Source organism: Chiloscyllium plagiosum, chromosome 2 (assembly GCF_004010195.1).
Source record: "Chiloscyllium plagiosum isolate BGI_BamShark_2017 chromosome 2, ASM401019v2, whole genome shotgun sequence".
NCBI lineage: Eukaryota > Metazoa > Chordata > Chondrichthyes > Orectolobiformes > Hemiscylliidae > Chiloscyllium > Chiloscyllium plagiosum.
In genome coordinates this window covers 115,993,188-116,007,639 of record NC_057711.1, presented here as the reverse complement: position 1 = coordinate 116,007,639, position 14,452 = coordinate 115,993,188, and the positions used below count along the sequence as shown (strand labels likewise).

Sequence of the window (14,452 nt, the reverse complement as noted above, 5' to 3'; positions counted from 1 at the left end):
GCTCTGTAATGTCACAGTCAGTACAGCTTTAAGAGATATGCCCATGAGATTGTCACTGTACCAAAGCATGTGACCTGTGGGTATAAAAGGTGTCAGACCACCTTAACCAGGATCACTTGAAATGTGACACTTTAATGGAAACATTCTGCTCCATGAAACTAGGTAGTCCAATACTAGCTTGCAAATGTTATTAGAGTTGAGAGTGTGTTGCTGGAAAAGGACAGCACGTCAGGCAGATCTCTCCATCCCTGAGGCTCCCAGCCTCATTTCTGATGAAAGGCTCCAGCCCGAAACGTTGATTTTCCTGCTCCTCGGGTGCTGTCTGACCTGCTGCGCTTTTCCAGCAACACACTCAACCATGATCTCCAGCATCTGCAGACCTCACTGTCTCCTGCAAAATGTTATTACTTGTAGACAATAGTTAACTGGAATAAATGTTTGTTGGATATTTCAGTTTCACATTATCCGCATCTACTTTCCTAGGTTATGAAGGATAGCAATTGACATTCGGTTATAAGACTTCGAGAGAAGACCAATGGTGCAGACAGCGAGTGGGGCTCCCAGATGATTTCCCGTCCTTCCCTTTCAGATGCTGCATGTCTTGATCAGGCATGGAATGACTTTGAACAAGGAATTCCTTCCCCATCATTTCTGCAAGCTCACAAGCAACCACTCACAGGTTAGTCAGTCATGCTTCTACATGGCAGGTATCTCCATCATTGTCCCATCACCAATAGTTTTGACGTGTACCATCATCTTTCTGTCATTTAAATCTCTGGCTTTCCTTTTAACAACATAGCCTATTCCTTTTCCTAATTTCCACTTCGCCCTTCAAGCCTGTCCTGGCATTTGAAAGGGTCATGGCTGATTCAGTTGGGGCTTTAATTCCACTTTCCAGTCTGTGTCAGCGCCATTTTATCTCTCTCCCCTTCCTTGCCTACCCCGCCTCACTTCCACCCCCACCATAACCTTAGACTCCCTTGCCTATCTCAAATCTATCCAACTCAGTCTTGATTAAGTTCCAATAGACAGCCTTCATTGAAATTCTGTTCCCCAGAAAATACAGATTAATAGCCCTCGAAATGAGTTATCCTCGCCGGTTTTGAAAACATGACCTTTTGGTTTTTAAAACCACGTGCTCTTGGATTGAGATCTCCCTCAGAAGGCAACGTTTTCCTGGTATCCAACCAGAATTTTTTCCCCCCCAAGATCTCATTTCTATAAGATCATTTATCATTTTTCTAAATATCAAAGCATACTGTCCCAAACTGGAAACAGGCCCTTCGGCCCATCAAGTCCACACCAACCCTCCCAAGAGTAACCCACCCAGACTCATTTCCCTCTGACTAACGTACCTAACGCTTTGGGCAATTTAGCATGGCCAATTCACCTGACCTGCACATCTTTGGACTGTGGGAGGAAACCAGAGACCCAGAGGAAACTCACGCAGACACGGGGAGAATGTGCAAACTCCACACAGACAGTTGCCTGAGGCTGGAATCGAACACGGATCCCTAATGCTGTGAGGCAGCAGTGCTAACCACTGAGCCACCGTGCCCATGAACTGCTTCTCCAATACGGAGATGAAAAACAGTGCTTCCAATTTGGTCTCACCAATATCCTGTACAGCCCCAGTAGAACTTCCCTACGCCTATATTACATATCATGTGATAAACACCAACATTCCCTTGCTAAGATGTTGTACACAGGTACCTTCTATCTCTGTACGTGAAAATACATGACAATAAAACCCAATTCTAATCACTCGCCCTGTCTGGAAAGTAACCATGTGATTCATGTGCTAAAACACCCAGATCCGTCTAACAGAATTCTGCAATCACTGTCCAACTAGAACAACGTGCTGCTTTGCTACTCGTCTTGTCAAAATGGAAAAGTTCTCATTCTATATTCCATCTGGCAGATGTTTGCCCATTCACTTTTCCATTCCCATGCAGACTTTTTACTCCTATTTCACAACACTGAAGAGTATGCTTTTCCAGCACCACAATCAGGCAGCACTCAAGGAGCAGGAGAATCGATGTTTCAGGCATAAGTCCTTCATTAGGAATGAGGCTTATGGACCAAGGGGGCTGGGAGATAAATGGGAGGAGGTGGTGGTGGTGGGGAGGGTGTGGGGGAAAAGGGTGGGGGGGGGGGGGGCAAGGTAGCTGGGAATGTCGTAAGTACATGAAGGTGGGGATAAAGGTGCTAGGTCGGAGAAGAAAGTGGAGCGCTTAGATGGGAAGGAAGATGGACAGGTGGTATAGTTCAAGAGGGTGGTGCTGAGTTGGGAAGTTGTGACTGGGATAAGATAAGAGGGAGGGGAATGTGGAAACTGGTGAATTCCACACTGGTCCCCTGTGGTTGGAAGCTCCCAAGATGGAAGATGAGGAGTTCTTCCTCCAGGGGTCGGGTGGTTAGGATTAGGCAATGGAGGCGGCCCAGGACCCGCATGTCCTTGGCGGAATGGGAGGCATGAGTTAAAATGTTCAGCCACAAGGCGGTGGGGTTGGTTGGCGCAGGTGGCCCAGAGATGTTCTCTGAAACTATCTGCAAGTTGGCATCCTGTCTCCTCAATGTACAGGAGACCACATTGGGTGCAACGGATGCAGTAAATGACGTGTGTGGAAGTACGGGTAAGTTTTTATCAGATATGGAAGGATCCTTTGGGTCATTGGACAAAGGTAAGAGGGGAGATATGGGTGCAGGTTTTGCACTTCTTGCTGTGGCAGGGAAGGTGCTAGGACTGGGGGAGGGGGGTGGGGGGTTCTGTCCTTGTTGTGATTGGAGGGGTGGGTCCAAGGGCAGAGGTGCAGGATGTAGAGGAGATGTGCTGGAGGGCATTATCGACCACATGGGAGGGAAAATTGTGGTCTTGGAAAGAGGTGGCCATCTGGGATGTTCTGTGGTGGAACTGGTTCTCCTGGGAACAGATGCGGCAGAGGCAGAGTAATAGGGAATAAGGGATAATGTCTTTACAGGAGGCAGGGTGGGAGGGGTGTAGTCCAAGAAAGTTGGAGTTGGTTTGTAGTAGATGCCTGTGTTATGTCAGTTGCCAGAAATGGAGTGGGGGGGGGGGGGGGGGGGGGGGGGGGGGGGGGAGATGTCTGATATGGTCCAGGTGAACTTGAGGTCGGGGTGGAAGATGTTTGTGAAGTTCATGCACTGTTCAACCTCTACATGAGAGCACAAGGTAGCTCCTACACAGCCATCGATGTAGCGAAGAAAAAGGTGTCGGTGTAGCTGCGGAAGATTGACTTTTCCACGTACCCGATGAAGAGGCAGACATAGCTGGGGTCCATGCGGGTGCCTATGGCTACCCCTTTGGTCTGGAGGAGGTGGGAGGATTGGAAGGAGAAATTATTGACAGTGAGGACCAGTTTAACGAGTTGAATGAGGGTGTCAGTGGAAGGGTACTGGTTGGGTCGGCAGGAGAGAAAGAAACAGAGGGCTTAGAGGCCCTGGTCATGGCTGATGGATGTGTACAGGGACTGGATGTCCAGGGTGAAGATAAGGAGTTGGAGGCCAGGGGAACAGAAGTCATGGAGGTAATGAAGGGCATGGGTGATGTCCTGAACATAAGTGGGGAGTTCCTGACTAAGGGGGACAAGACGATGTCAGGGTATGCGCCGATAGGTTCGGTGGGGCAGGAGCAGGCTGAGACAATGGGTCGACCAGGGCAGTCAGGTTTGTGAATTTTGGGTCAGAAGTAGAACTGGGTGGGGCGGGGTTCCCAGACTATGAGGTTGGAGATCCCTTGAGGTGACAAGGTTTTGGATGGTCTGGGAGATGGTGGTCAAGGGGGCAGTAGGAGGAGTTGTCTGTGAGTTGGTCTGATGATTTGATGGTGAGTTTGGGGTTGGAGCGAAGGGAGTGGAGAGCTTGCGTTGTGAGGGTGAGAGGTTGGAATGGGTGGGGGAGGGAGAAACAGGTTGAGGCGGTCAGTGTCACGGCAGCAGTTGGAAATGAAGAGATTGAGGGTGGGTAACAGACCAGTAGGGGATGTGCAAGTGGACGGGCTATGTTGGAGATGGGAGAAGGGGTCCTCAGATGGTGGGCGGGAGTCCTGGTGGAAAACATTGGGTCTGGAGGTGGAGGCGGCAGAAGAACTGTTCAATGTCACAAAGCGGGTCGGGTTTCTCAATCCGAGAGCACAAGGGGATGAAGGTGAAGCCTTTGTTGAGGACTGATCATTCGTCCTCAGGTGAGGGGAAGGTCTGGAGTGGGGGGCATGGTGAAAACATGCCATGTCCTTGGCTGGGAGCTAGGACCCGGTGTAGGACTTGATCTGGGAGTGGGGATGGAGTGGGACATTTTAACTCCCCCCTCCCACTCAGCTAAGGACATCCAGGTCCTGGGCCTCCTCCTTTATCGTTAAACCCTAACCACCCAATGCTGAGGGGGAGAACACCTCATCTTCCACCTTGGGACACCTCAACCACACAGGATCAATGTGGAATTCACCAGTTTCCCTATTTCCCCTCCCTCCACTTTATTCCAGATCCAACCTCCAACTCTGCACCACTCTCTTGAACTGTCCTACCGAGCTATCTTTCTTCCCGTCTATCTACTCCAACCTATCACCATCACCCCCACCCGCTCCCTCCCATTTATCTCTCAGCCCCCTTGGCCTACAAGCCTCATTCCTGATGAAGGGCTTATGCCTGAAACATCGACTCTCCTGCTCCTCGGATGCTGCCTGACCTGTTGTGCTTTTCCAGCAACACACCCTTCGACTCTGATCTCCAGCATCTGCAGTCCTTCTCAGCCCCCTTGGCCTACAAGCCTCATTCCTGATGAAGGGCTTATGCCTGAAACATCGACACTCCTGCTCCTCGGATGCTGCCTGACCTGTTGTGCTTTTTCAGCAACACACCCTTCGACTCTGATCTCCAGCATCTGCAGTCCTCACTTGACAAAACTAGTTTCTTAACTTTCTTGGTGTCAATTAGCTACAATTCTGGCCTTTTCATCCAAGGCATTGACTAGATTGTAAATAATAATTGAGGCCCCAGAGGTGATGGCTGTTGTTCTTACCTCCACTCTGTTCATTTGTTACAATTAATGTTTCCAATTCTGATAACTGGCATTATCCCGAAAGATGAACATTATTTCTTTCTTTCCCTTTTTACACCTTCATTCTGAGAATTTCTAGCACCTTTCAAATTTTGTTTGTGTTTGGAAAATGAACATGTGCCAGACAAATTAGAATTTAAAAATATCCCATCGGAATCTATTATAACTCAACAGAGTCTGCTTTATCCATTCAAAATTGCCCACTCACTTTCAAATAAAGCACATTAGCAACTTATCACAGTTGCATCACGAGCTACTGTTTTAGCCGTAGTGGAGATTCATTTAACCTATCAAAGTTTATCTTGGTCACAATAGGAGTCCAGATTTTAAAGATGAGATGGGGTTCAGACTTTAGGAATTTATCTTTTCTCCCGGAGAGGAGTGAGCCTTTGCAAGATGTTGCATGTTGACCCTCTGCCTTTAAAAAGGAATGGAACAGTCCTCAACTGTGGGGATCAGACCACATGGAGGTTAGTGCTTTCAGGGGCAACACTAGGTCAGATATTTCCTACATTAACTTTAAACATCCACGGATTCATGCAAGCTAAAGGAATTCGAGTGCTTATTTTTCCTCCTCCTTGGTTCTAAGCATAATGATACTGTCAAAAGTTGGGGGTGGGAAGAGACAAAGAGTATAGCAGTAAGGGAGACTGTAACAAAAAAACATCAAAGTGTTTGGCTGTGACTTCGGTAGAAGCCCTGCTAATCCCATTAACTCAATCCTACCACACCTAACCCAAAGGCCCCAATCCTTTCCAGACAATCGTACAGGATTGCAACTACCTTCACAAGGCCTGAATCAGAACTAAAATCCAGAAGAGTTTAAGTTCTTTCCCGGAGGATATTTGAGCATCATTGGTAAACTCTAACCTCTACAGACCAAATGGACAAGGGCAGCAGATACATGGGAACACCACCACTAAGTTCCCCTGCCACGCCATTCACCACCCTGACTTGGCAATATATCACCATTCCTTCACTGTTACGGAGTCAAATCATGTTACTCTCTCCCCAGCAGCATTGACAGTGTGCCTACACCACGTGGGCTGCAGCAGTTCAAGAAGGTGGCTCATCACTGCCCTCTCAAGGGCATTTAGGATGGGTGGTAAATGTTGGTTTTGCACACCAGTGCTGTTAGGGAGGGAGTACCAAGGTTTGACCCAGCAACTGTAAAGGAATGGTGATATATTTCTAAGTCAGGATGTTGAGTGGTGTAGGAGGGGAACTTGTAGGTGGTGTTCCCATCTCTCTGTTGCCCTTGTCCATCTAGTCTATAGAAATTATAGAGCTTGCATGATGCTGCAAACAAGGTACTTGCTAACCTGTACTTTCACCCTTAAAACAGTGTAAAATATTGAAAGGAACTCTTTGTTCAAAGAATTTGACATTAAACGGTTTTTGTTACCTTGACTTCAATTATTTTCTCCGTAAGTTGAAGTGACAAATGCATCACTGGACCCATATTTCACTGAGATTAACAGGCTGGATCAGAATTGGTGATGCAAACAGTAGTGCTTACGTTATGCAAATTTAAGGTAACTGGCAAAAGAACCCAGGTAGGAGGAGGATAATGTTCTCGTAAATAAGCATGGCAGGTTGTGATTTAGAATGCACGGACTGAAAATGGTGGTGGAAGCAGACAATATTATCTTTCAAAAGGCGAATTAGGTAAGTGCTTCAGGGAAATACTTTTGCTTATTAGCCCTGCAATGTAAGGGAGGGTGATTGGACTAATTAGATAGCTCTTTCCAAGGACTGGTACAATCATAATGAGCTGAACTGTCTTCTTACATGGTATATGATTTTGAGAGATTAGGGAGCCACTTTTTTTTTTGCTAAAGAACGTTGAATTGTTTCATGAGACTTTCAAAGTTAAATGTAAAAAAAAAACCGAGTGTCTAAGACGCTAAAGGGGATTAAGAAAGTTGACATAGAAAGGATGTTTCCTCATCCAGCGCAATGTAGAACATGAGGGCATAATTTTAGCAGATTTAAAACCAATAAGGAGAAATTACTTCTCTCAAAGCTCATGAATCTATAGAATTCACAGCCCAAAGTGCACTGAACATTGGGATATTGAGTAAATTTAAAAGGAGGAGATAGACAGGTACTTAATTAGTAATGGGTTGAAGGGTTATAGAGCGTAGGCAGGGAAGTGGAGTTAAGGCCGAGATGAGACCAGCCACGATTGCATCAAATGGCAGGGGCAGGCTCGAGGGGCTGAACGGCCTACTCCTAATTCTTATATCAAGCAATCAATGAGTTTGTTACTTTGGTGCCACCTGGTGGTATTGCTTAAGAGCTACAATTCTAGTCAGAGCGAAAGCAGTTGCTTCCCAAACATTATACCCCCTTGAAACCCCATTTCAGACTGTGACAGACAACAGAGTTAAGATTTGGGGTGCACGAGAACTGTTCAGCAGGATGCTAGGGGAGGGAGTGACGTCTTTATTGTCGAGGAGTTGGAGGCGGCGATGGGGGTGGAGGTGGATAGACTTCAGATGCCGAGCAGAAAGGAAACCTTTGGCAGACAACAGGAGTGGTGTTTGGGTGAGTTAGAACTACATCTATTTTTTCCACCGTCCCTTTTTTGTTTGCAAGAGCAGTCAAGGTCGTCCATTACGCAACACCCACAAATTCCAAAAAAGAACAAATGGCTTCTGCTGCTGCACAAGACTCTACTGGAGGTCATGACACCAAAGTCTGATCTAAAGCAAACAGTGATCAAAGCAGCTTACATTGCTATTGCACCTTTTGCAACCCTCAGGATATCCAAAAGATCTTCATAGCCACTGAAGGTCCTTCAAAATGCAGTCACCATAAATAGAGTCAGAGACGTACAGCACAGAAACAGACCCTTCGGTCCAACTTGTCCATGCCGACCAGATATCCTAACCTAATCTAGTCCCACCTGCCAGCACCCGGCCCATATCCCCCCAAACCCTTCCTATTCATATACCCATCCAGATGCCTTTTAAATGCTGTAATTGTACCAGCCTCCACCACTTCCTTTGGCAGCTCATTTCATACACGTTCCACCCTCTGCATCAAGAAGTTGCCCCTTAGGTCCTTTTTAATTCGTTCTCCTCACCTTAAACCTATGCCCTCTAGTTCTGGACTTCCTGACCCCAAAGAAAAGACCTTGTCTATTTATCCTATCCATGCCTCATGATTTTATAAATTTCTATAAGGTGACCCCTCAGCCTCCGTCGCTCCAGGGAAGACAGCCCCAGCCTGTTCAGCCTCTTCCTGGAGCTCAAATCCTCCAATCCTGGCAACATCCTTGTAAATCTTTTCTGAACCCTTTCAAGTTTCACAAAGTCCTTACAATAGGAAGGAGACCAGAACTGCACGCCATATTCCAAAAGTGGCCTAACCAATGTCCTGTACAGCCGCAACATGAGCTCCTAATTCCTATACTCAATACTCTGACTAATAAAGGAAAGCATACCAAACGCCTTCTTCACTATCCTATCTACGTGCGACACCACTTTCAAGGAACTATGAACCTGCACTCAAAGATCTCTTTGTTCAGCAACACTCCCAGGACCTTACCATTAAGTGTATAAGTCCCGCTCGGATTTGCTTTCCCATAATGCAACACCTCACAGTTATCCAAATTAAACTCCATCTGCCACTCCTCAGCCCATTGGCCCATCTGGTCAAGATCCCGGTGTACTCGGAGGTAACCTTCTTCCCTGTCCATTACACCTCCAATTTAGGAAGACAGCATGGGATCTCCCACAAACAGCATGTCAGCAGGCCAATCAGCCCCTCAAACCTACTCAGCGAAACGTGATAACAACCACAGCAACATTTGAGGGATACATATTTGCCAGAACGCCTCTGCTCTTCAAAATAGGACCCTTCACGTCCACCCGAGAGCCTTAGTTTAAGTAACTCACCTGAAAGAAGACACACCTGAAGTGCAGCACTCCCGCAGTATTTCACTGGGATCGGTTGATCAGAGTTTGTGCCCGGTTGAATAATGGCTCAGGTTGTGCGTCAGAGTTAGGATGCTGTCCCAATGCAGACGCTGGAACACAAATGTAGGCTGACTGTCCCAATGTATTCCTGAGTTTAAAGACGTGTTGGGAAGGAATCCTCCTTTCTCTTCAGGGAAAGTAGGCCCCTGTGGGATATGTTGTCTGATGTCAAGAGGGACATTGCCCAGCTCCTGGCTGGGGCAGAGGTCACCTGGATAGGCAGTGTTTTTACAAAGAGGCACTCGGTCAGAGACCTTCTGCATTAAGCTGCAGGTCCCCAGTGACCTATTTCAAACAGGAACAGGGAAATTATCCCTGGGGTGGCCTGGAGAATACTTGTATCTCCTCAGTGTAAACATGAAAGATTATCTGTTCATTATCACTTTGTTGTTTTTGGGATGTGATAATGCATAAATTTTGGTTGTTGAGTTTCCTCCATTCTAACAGTGACCACACTTTGAAAATACTTCAACGACTGTAAAGTGCTTCAAGGTGCCCTGAGGTAATGATATGCTGTTATTTTGCCTTGGCCCATAGTGCTCACCTAAAAACACAACCACTGAAACAGCTAAATGAACTGGAAATAAGACTATGGTCACTGTTCTCACCTGTGTTCCCCTCTCTTCCAACAGAAGCTCAAAGAATATCCTAACTTCAAAGAAACTAAAAAAAGGTTCGTTCACAGCAGTCAGTCAGTTTACCTGTGACACCACAGAGCTTCGTGGCCTGGGTATGACTCAATGAGGTCAGTGCAAAGCTCCATTTCCTCTTCAATCATGAGGGGCACGTCTACGGTGTACGTCTCTGCTGACGCGCCCTCCTCCTTCACAGGTGTGGACTGACTGGCACAAAGGTCTTTACTTGAGGACTTCCTCGCAAGACCCCCAGCGTTTGCAATGGCTGCATTTCTCGAACTGCCCGCCACAGACTTCAGCAGGAACTGGCGATAATGGAAACCGCTGTGGTCAGAGACATGGGTGGACACCCAGTACTTGGTGTTGGACAATTCGTCAAGGAGGATCTGAGGAGAAAAAAAAAAGAGAAAAGCTGAAACAACAATCTAACAACTCGAGCAGACCGATTCGCAATTCCGCAGAAGAGGAAGGGTAGATGTACAGAAGACATTTCCCAGCTGTGAAAGCCCAAGAACAAGCGATCCATACAAACCCAAGTAAAACACCCAGATCGAAAATAAAAACACAGAAAATGCTGTAAATAATCAGGTGGTCTGACAGTAACTGTGGGGAGAAAAAGAGATAATACTTTCAGGTTGTGAATGTTAAAGTCTGATGAGAAAGCAATCTTGTCTCTATCTCCACATTTGCTGAGTATTTCCAGCACGTTGTTTTTAAAGCCAAGATAAGATTAGCACTCTTAGATCCAATACAGAATTGGGGAAAAATGTATTTAACAAGAGAGAGTGGTGAGAATTTGGAATTCACAACCAGAGGAAGTGAATGAAGCAAAAAAAAAAAAAAAGCAGCATTAAGTCCATCAGAAACTGGGTAATCATGGGGAAGGGTTGGGGGAGTGGGGCGGGGGAGAAGAGATGTTGCAGAAGAACATGTTGATTGAGGTAAGAGGAGTGGGAGGAAGGTCGTGTGTAACACAAACACCATTATACACCATTTGGGTCAAATAAACGCACATGCGCACACACACGCGCGCACACGTTTCTGTGCTGTAAATGCTTGCTGGTTTATAGCCAGGAGTGAGGAGAGTACCTTAAGATTGCACTTTGCTACATGCTGAAGGATCCAAATGCGATGGGACCAGGCATTGTAATTGCTTGGGTACCTGCCAGCAGCATCAGTGCAGACTGCCATCTCATCCTGGATTATTCGATGCATTTGTTCAGTTGACAGAACTCCCAGGTTGGCGTTATTCCTCAAATTGGGAAGACAGGCTTCTTGAACAACCTTCTGATATACCCAACGCCTTTTAGGAATAAAGATGGCACAACTATTAGAGACTAAACTCGGCATATTGCAAGCTTAACTTTAGAAACCTGAATGTCAGATGCAGCAGCATTTAGAAAAAAAAATATGAAGTAATTCAATCTTCCTAACCAAAACTTTAAAAGAGAAGCTAAATGGTATAATATAAAAGGAGTTCAAGGAGGAGAGAGATCTGGGAGCATTTGCATTTCAAACACTGAATGAGGCAGGACAGATTACTAAAGCAGTTACTAAACCCAGGTTCTTGAAGAGTCACAGAGCAGGAAAACTGGGAATTTAAAATGGATAAAAAGCCACAGTTCAGTCTCCAGCTGGAGTTGAATATTCAATCTCTAGAGAAAGCACAGAAGAGATTTATTACATAGTGTAACTGTAATTCCTGTAAACAAAGACTAGACATGTCAGAGTTGTTCTGCTCAAAGCAGAGATGGCGAAGAGGAGTTGTGATAAAAATGTATAAACTCGTGACGGGTTCTGATGCAGTGAGTAAAGAGAAACTGTTTCCAGTGGGTGATTTAAGTTGACTGGCAGAGGAATCAGGGAGGACATGAGAAATAACCTACTTTGGCAATGGTTGACATTGTGGATACAGACTCAATAGAAGCTTTCAAAAAGGAATTGAACTAATACTTGGAGAAAAATGGGGAAATAGGGGAGTGGAACCAACTGGTTTTTCTTTAGAACAGACAGCACAGTCTCAACGTGCCGAGTGGCTGAATTATATCTGCACACCCCAATGTTAATTATCCCTCAGCCTTCAATTTTACTTTTAGCTGAAGATTACACAGTCTTGCTCAAGATGTCAACACCCAAGGGCAACCGCTGAATTATGGAGATAAGGTTCTTCAATGGACAATTTAAATACATGGCAAACAAACAGTAAAACAGACTTCACAAAATTAAGCAGCGCTTTCATTTGTCAAACTAAGTAATTAGACTTTGACACTATTGTAAATAAAAATTGTAATTTTTAAACAACAATTTTAAAGGTGGCGATGTATAATTAGATAGATTGCAAACAGACACCATGTTCCTTTTAAATATTACGTTATAGACCTGGAATTGTGTCAATTATTTTTGCAAGGTGCAAGTAGAGACAATTCATTTAGTGTCACAAGCAAAAAGAACGTGGCCACTGAGCCCTGATCGTGCAGAGTGACAGGTTGGAGGAGATAAACTGGGAAAACTGAAGCCATCATTTTCAAATCCCTTTCCAAACTCTGTTCCCCACCTAACTCCATTCTCCATCCTGGTAACAATCTAAGATTAAGTCAGTCTGTTTGTAATCCTGTAATGAGCTTCCAAACTCAATCATTAAGATTACCTGCTTCCACCTCTGTTTCATTGCTCAACATTGCTTCCACCTTAACTTAGCTGCTGCTGAAACTCTCATTCCTGCTTTCATGAGTTCAACTACTGTAATACATTTCTTGCTCGTCCCCCACAATCAATTCTCCACATGCCAGAGGTCTCAGAGTCAGAGACGTACAGCATGGAAACAGAACCTTCGGTCCAACCCATCCATGCCGGCCAGATATCCCAACCCAATCTAGTCCCACCTGCCAGCACCCGGCCGATATCCCTCCAAACCTTTCCTATTCATATACCCATTCAAATACCTCTTCAATGTTGCAATTGTACCAGCCTCCACCACTGCCTCTGGCAGCTCATTTCATACACGTACCACCTGCTATGTGAAAGAGTTGCCCCGTAGGTCTCTTATATCCTCCCTCTCTCACCCTAAACCTATGCCCTCTAGTTCTTGACATCCTGACCCCAGGGAAAAGACTTTGCCTGTTTACCCTATCCATGCCCCTTATAATTTTGTAAGCCTCTATAAGGTCACCCCTCAGCCTCCAACGCTCCAGGGAAAACAGCCCCAGCCTGTTCAGCCGCTCCCTGTAGCTCAAATCCTCCAACCCTGGCAACATCCTCCTAAATCTTTTCTGAACCCTTTCAAGTTTCACAACATCTTTCCGATAGGAAGTAGACCAGAATTGCATGCAATATTCCAACAGCGGTCGAACCAATGTCCTGTGTACCTGCAACATGACCTCCCAACTCCTGTACTCAATACTCTAACCAATAAAAGAAAACATACCAAATGCCTTCTTCACTATCCTATCTACCTGCAATGCCACGTTCAAGGAGCTATGAACGTGCACTCCAAGGTCTCTTTGTTCAGCAACACTCGCTAGGACCTTACCATTAAGTGTATAAGTCCTGCTAAGATTTGCTTTCCCAAAATGCAGCACTTCGCATTTATCTGAATTAAACTCCATCTGCCACTTCAGCCCATTGGCCCATCTGATCAAGATTCTGTTGTAATCTGAGGTAACCCTCTTCACTGTCCATTACACCTCTAATTTTGGTGTCATTTGCAAACTTACTAACTGTACCTCCTATGCTCGCATCCAAATCATTTATGTAAATGGCAAAAAGTAGAGGACCCAGCACCCGATCGTTGTGGCACTCCACTGGTCACAGGCCTCCAGTCTGAAAAACAACCCTCCACCACCACCCTCTGTCTTCTACCTTTGAGCAAGTTTTGTTCTCCCTGTATTCCATGTGATCTAACCTTGCTAATCAATCAGTCTGGAGATGGAAATGTGTTGCTGGAAAAGCGCAGCAGGTCAGGCAGCATCTAGGGAACAGGAGAATCGACGTTTCGGGCATTAGCCCTTCTTCAGGAATCAATCAATCAGTCTCCCATGGGGAACCTTTTCAAATGCCTTACTGAAGTCCATACAGGTCACATCTACTGCTCTGCCCTCATCAATCCTCTTTGTTACTTCTTCAAAAAAACTCAATCAAGTTTGTGAGACATGATTTCCCACGCACAAAGCCATGTTGATTATCCCTAATCAGGTCTTCTATCACTACTTCTACAACTTCTATGTCTGTATTTCAAGTTCTTCTATGATCTGTACTCACTGATGGGTTACGTTGACTGTGCAATACCTAGTCTAGATTAGAGTGGTGCTAGAAAAGCACAGCAGTTCAGGCAGCAGCCAAGGAGCAATAAAATCCCTTCATCAGGAATACAGGCAGAGTGCCTGAAGGGTGGAAAGATAAATGAGAGGAAGGTGGGGAGAAAGTAGCATAGAGTGCAATAGGTGAGTGGGGGAGGGGATGAAGCTGATAGGTCAGAGAGGAGGGTGGAGTGGATAGGTGGAAAGGAAGATAGGCAGGTAAGACAAGTCATGAGGACAGTGTTGAGCTGGAAGTTTGGAGCTGGGGTGAGATGGGGGAAAAGGGGAAATGAGGAAACTGGTGAAGTCCACATTGAAGCCCTGGGGTTGAAGTGCTCCGAGGCGGAAGATGAGGCATTCTTCCTCCAGGTGTCGGGTGGTGAGGGAGCGGCGGTGGAGGCGGCCCAGGACCTCCATGTCCTCGGCTGAGTGGGAGGGGGAGTTGAAATGTTGGGCCACA

The 14,452-nt window shown here is 45.9% G+C and overlaps 1 protein-coding gene across 1 annotated transcript in view; it reads right to left on the bottom strand.

Annotated features, from left to right (window-relative positions):
- The window catches only part of ptar1 (protein prenyltransferase alpha subunit repeat containing 1), a 42,852-nt gene that overhangs the window by 11,235 nt on the left and 17,165 nt on the right, over positions 1 to 14,452 (bottom strand). The window contains exons 6-7 of the mRNA XM_043716706.1: positions 10,787 to 11,000; positions 9,764 to 10,083 (exon numbers count right to left, since the gene is read on the bottom strand). Coding sequence (XP_043572641.1) covers positions 9,764 to 10,083; positions 10,787 to 11,000 — 534 coding nt within the window. The remainder of the gene's footprint in view (positions 1 to 9,763; positions 10,084 to 10,786; positions 11,001 to 14,452) is intronic.